At 42.9% G+C, this 5,276-nt stretch overlaps 1 protein-coding gene across 1 annotated transcript; it reads left to right on the top strand.

Annotated features, from left to right (window-relative positions):
* Window positions 1-422: 422 nt before the first annotated feature.
* On the top strand, window positions 423-5,065 carry LOC109482491. Its single transcript, XM_019785214.1, has 7 exons — window positions 423-1,052; window positions 1,238-1,412; window positions 1,951-2,136; window positions 2,659-2,771; window positions 3,190-3,396; window positions 3,646-3,778; window positions 3,910-5,065. The coding sequence occupies exons 1-7, from the start codon at window positions 1,011-1,013 to the stop codon at window positions 5,028-5,030; spliced, it is 1,977 nt and encodes a 658-aa protein (XP_019640773.1). The 5' UTR covers window positions 423-1,010; the 3' UTR covers window positions 5,031-5,065.
* The last annotated feature ends 211 nt before the right edge of the window (window positions 5,066-5,276 follow it).

The following is a 5,276-nucleotide window of genomic DNA, read 5'->3' as shown; positions in this document are numbered from 1 at the left end:
GTGTGACTTTCATTGATTCTGCACAGAGCAAAGATAATCTGTTGATTCAGTCTTTCCAGCTGGTTTCTGGGTCACAATATGCCTTCTGTTCTCTTATATATAATAGCCAAATATTTTTCCTTCTTTTGAATTTGAAAATATAAGTACAATGTACGTACTCACCATAAGTATAACCCTGAATACGAATTCAAAGCAATCTGGTAGGCATTATAACCCTAAAACGTTTGTGTGTTTAGACAAGCCATGTGTGCATTACACACACACACTAACTACATAAACACACCCAAATTATCACTGATCACAATCATTAGCACACACATGGGGGTTCTAAATTTGGTCCAAATTCAACGACATTCCTAACTTTGTAGGATTTAAAGTAGCGTATTGTTTACCGTATAATAGAAACAGTTAGATGTTTAAGGCCTTAATCTTGTTAACTGAACCGTGCTCACCAGTTTTCAGGTCTTGAGACTCGCCGAGACGCCTTGGGAGACGCCTCAGATTCGGAGCTACAAAGTCTTCCTTCCAACAATGTTCTTGTAAGTCATAATTCTTGAGACTGAGCGTCTAGAACATGATCTAGCACGTTGTGCGAGGTCATACAGTTCCAAAATGTCGGTGAGTCAGGGTCCCACGAATCCACGCCCTCAGCTGTGTACTTAAAAGCTTCCTGCTCTAGGAGTCCGGTTTCAGGGCGTCGCAAATACCTGAAGACGTCGTCGTGACTCCGGCCCCGGGTCCCCCTCCCTCCTTGAAGTAAGAAGAACGTGGCGTTTGAGCGTCTTCGGCAGTGCAGCTGGAGTAAATACGTCTTCAGACAGCTCTCCGCCTTGATACTTGTCTTATCCTTGAAGTTAAGTCGCTAAAATTGAAAAAGACGACGTATTTAATAGAGGGACGTCGCAGACAACCTCGTCCGACGTCGAAATGTCAAACATGGAACACTGCAGTTTATAACTAAACCGCTAGGTGCGCTCTTTGCAAGTGTGCGCGCGCATACGCGGAAGTTTATGTTTTCGAAAAGGATGGCGGAAAACAAGACGGTGTTCAAGGTGTGAGCAAAGTTTTAAACTATCTTATTCTCTGTTTAGCAATACTTTTGTAGAAGTTGACTAATATTTCTGCTATCCACAATGCCTGTTAGATAGATAAGCTGGCTTTACCAATTAGTTTAATGATCATAAATGAGTTTTATTTTAATTGATCTCTGACCAAGTTTTGTTTTTTCTTGAACAAGGGCTGGCTAGAAAAATGTAAGAACGTTCAGAGTTCACAGAAAGGCTTCCAACTCAAGCTGAAGGGATCGGTGTCGTGGAAGAGAGCTTTCTTCATCCTTCACTGTTGCCATGGCAACAGCACCTTGCGTTACTACGATGATGAGCAACAGGAAGACACTGCAGCTGTACCAAAAGGTAAGATCAAGGAGATGATGAAAGCTCATAGGTAAAGATAGAGCTAGTCATAACTGTGTCTGAAGTTTTTACTAATACAAGAAGACCAAAAGAAGCTGTTATCAATTTGCTTGTGTTTGTGCAGTCAGTCCTACATTAGCTTATTAATTATTTAAAATCATTTATTTAAAATCAATCAATTTTTTTCTAATCAATACAAAATGAGCCTGATGTATCCTGTCTAGGATAGATAAAGGTAGAAAACATTGTCTCATGTGCTATTGTTTTTATTATTATTTACAATAATGGTAGCCATTATTACAAGAATAGTACAAGAATGGTAGCCATCTATATTTATGTTTATCAATACAGGTGCAGAAATGAATCAGAACACAGCTAAGATAAATGAAACATGCATTTTCAAAGGAGGACTGTTTGTGAGAGAGCTATTAAGTTACAATTTCTTGTCAAATCCAAAGTACATGTATTTGCATCTTTTATTTAAAAGTCATGAAACATCAGTTGAGATAACAAATACATGTTGTATTCTTGCTGACAGACAGCCTGAGCCTGACTCCATACTACTGTGTGTACAAGCGTGATGGCCCAGTGAAGAGCAGGAGCCATGTGTTCGACATCACCACACCTGGAGCCACCTGGAGACTGGCAGCTGCAGACCAGACTAACTTGGACCTCTGGGTTCACCACCTGCAGATGCAAGCTAAACTGAGGGACGACTTACCTGGTGAGACCATGGGCTTTGAAGGACAATGAATTGTCCCATACAGTCCGATTGTACTAGTACATATATACACCTCTACCTAATATAATACATTGTAGTACTGGGTTCATATTATATACACTACCAAACTGATTTTTCTGCCAACTTATTGGCAACCTTACGTCTACCTTCCTCAGTCCAGGGCTTAATAAACTACTAGTTTAAAGTACTAATTTTATTTCTTTCCATGTGCTTTGATATAGCCAAAAGGATTTGGTCCCAAACATTAAACTTATTTTTGTAACATTACAGCAATACTATTAATCTAGAGTCTTTGAGTGATTGGGAAAAGTTCATGTTTTGACTTTCTAAACTTTTGCATCTGATTTCTATGCATCTTTTGTCAATGTCTCATGCAATTCCACAACAGGATTGACAGAATGATGAGGTATTCAATCTTACATTCTTAGTTTTGGTCTAGAATTTTGTGCTTTGACTTGAAAATACATGTACTGTTAGCTACATTTCTATGGTTGACTATTACAGGACAGTACTTTACTGTGAGACCAGGAATGTCTGAGAGTACAAAGAGAATCGGTGCCCAGGGCCAGCAGTGTTTACTCCATGTGTCACAGTGGGGCGTCACTCTTGCTCAGGAGGTCAGTTGAAACATAGTTTATCATCCAAGTCTTGTTGGGGGTGTGCGGATAATCTCCAAACAGAAAATGTTTTCTGGCTATCTTATAACCAGCTTCTCTGATAACCATCTTCCTGAGGGTACATACATCCAACCATCTCTGTGAAAAAGTAGAAATGCAAGATAAAAAACTAAGAAATGTAAATATTTGAAGATCATGCAGCCAACCTCTCATTGACTGAACCTTTCATTGCCATCCTCTCATTGGTTGAACTGCTAATTGCCAATCTCTCATTGGTTGAACTGCTAATCGCCATTTTCTCATGACATTGGTTGAACTTCTCATTGCCATTCACTCATTGGTTGAACTGCTAATTGCCAACCTCTCATTGGTTGACGTGTTAATTGTGATGGACACTCAAGACCTGTGATCCCCCCAGGTGTCCAGGTGTGTTCTGGCCCAGTGGCCCCTGAAGAGTCTGCGGAGTTACGGAGCAGAGGAGGCTGGGAGGTTCAGCTTCGAGGCGGGTCGTCAGGCACCCATGGGTCAGGGTGTGTACGTGTTCAACACCCACCCGGGTCAGGAGACAGCCATCGACGCTCAGGTGGACATGTTTGTACAGCAGCAGGCCAAGGTGGCTGACCAGGTATATAGCTATATGGTGCCATAACTTTCTTGATCTCCCTGCTGCCAAACCCCATAACCAATACACATTTGGTGGCAAAGGGCTACCTTAGCAGGCTGAAGATTAAATTCAATGATCATAAATTCACAGAGGATAGATGTTGGGTCTTATCTTGTCAGCAAACGAGTCAACATTTGTACTAATTAGACTCTGTTGCTGAAGAAGAATTTTAACTTTAGATCACATTAATATGCATGCTTTTTCTGACAGGAAAAGGCTGGCAAATCTCCAGCTAAACAGGAAACAGCTGGCAGGAGAAGAGGAAGTGCAGCTCATGAACCTGATCCTGACATCTGCTCGGAATATGCCACTCTGAAAAGGATGACTTGTGATAATACTGCAGGTACTACATTTTTTTTAAATTACCTGAACTGAAAAAGTATGGTACAGAAAACAACAACTGTTGTTGCAGTGTTGCTTTGATTTTATTTCACTGCTTCCAATCATTTGCCCTTCTTTTCATTTCTTTTCCAGTGTCATCTGTGGATGACAGAAGCCACTCCAGCCATCTCTCCTTCCCACAAGCCACTGGGACAGGACTTCTGATTGGCTCCCCTGCCAGCCAATCACAGCAAAGCTCAACAGATCAGGACCCAGGATCCACTGGAAGATCCAATGTTGTCAACATCCCTCCTCCTCCTCCTTCTTCTTCAGACAGTACCAACTCTACATATCTTGCAATGAGAGCAAGTTGGTCTCCAAGAAGTTCCACAACTTCTCAGTCATCTTCTTCTGAGTATGAGGTCATGAGCCCCCTCTCTCCTGATCATTCTTTGCCCTTCCAGTCCCTGTCCTCCCCTCCCAGAAGAAGTGGTAGTTTCCAGGATGTTTCTGTTTTCCCCATGTCCCCCCTGTCTGCTAAGAGTGGTAGCTTCAATGACGTTTCTGTGTTTTCCCCCACACTACCACCTAGTGAAGGCAGTAGTGGCTACACAGCCAGCCAGCTAGCTTCAGCTAGTAGAGATCATACCACTCAACCAATGACAATGCACAAGAGGTCAGCCTCAGTGGATGCAGAAAAAACGGGCCAAAATCCGTTTTTCTTTGCATCCCAAGTTACAAGTTTGGCTTCTTCCGATGCAGATACAACGAGTAGACCAGTGCTCCACAGATCGCATAGTGAGGGGAACGTTAACATTCCACCTCCTTTTACAAATCTTGCCAGCGGTTCCCCTCCCAAACTCCCACCAAAAAGCCATGCAGGGAGGGTTGTGATGTCTCAGAGGAGTCTCCCACCTATCCCAGGATCCCCCTTGGATGCGAATATCACGCCTTTTCAGTTTACCGGGGGACTGTATTCTTCTGAAGGCCACGAGTATCAATCCTTACTAACACCAGAGGAAGCACAGAGACTGAGAGAGTCTGAAAGCAGCTATGCCCATTTATCTGATAAGACAAGGTCAAACCCTGAAGGACAAGAACATCAAGTCACATCACCTCATTCTGCACAAGCAGTGAGCATCATGGGAGCTGAACCTACCTTGGAACAAGGTACTCAGGTGAACACAAAGGCCAAGTCACCAAAGAGCATTAAAGGACTGGTTTTCACTAGAAAAACCAAAACATTTGTAAAAAGATCAACGTCCTCCGAGTGATTGAAATAAATATGTCCCTTCTTGTTATCATGAACTTCCTGTCCCCTGTCCCTAGTGCTGAAGGACCTTCCCTGTCCTTAGTACTGAATTCCCTTCCCTGTCCTTAGTACTGAGGACCTTCCCTGTCCTTAGTGCTGAAGGACCTTCCCTGTCCTTAGTGCTGAAGGACCTTCCCTGTCCTTAGTGCTGAAGGGCCTTCCCTGTCCTGAGTGCTGAAGGACCTTCCCTGTCCTTACTGCTGAAGGA

The sequence above is a fragment of the Branchiostoma belcheri genome, unplaced genomic scaffold, assembly GCF_001625305.1.
Source record: "Branchiostoma belcheri isolate BF01 breed outbred unplaced genomic scaffold, Haploidv18h27 scaffold6, whole genome shotgun sequence".
NCBI classification, from domain to species: domain Eukaryota; kingdom Metazoa; phylum Chordata; class Leptocardii; order Amphioxiformes; family Branchiostomatidae; genus Branchiostoma; species Branchiostoma belcheri.
Note: the sequence above shows the minus strand (reverse complement) of the source record. Positions and strands in the feature narration are given on the sequence as shown.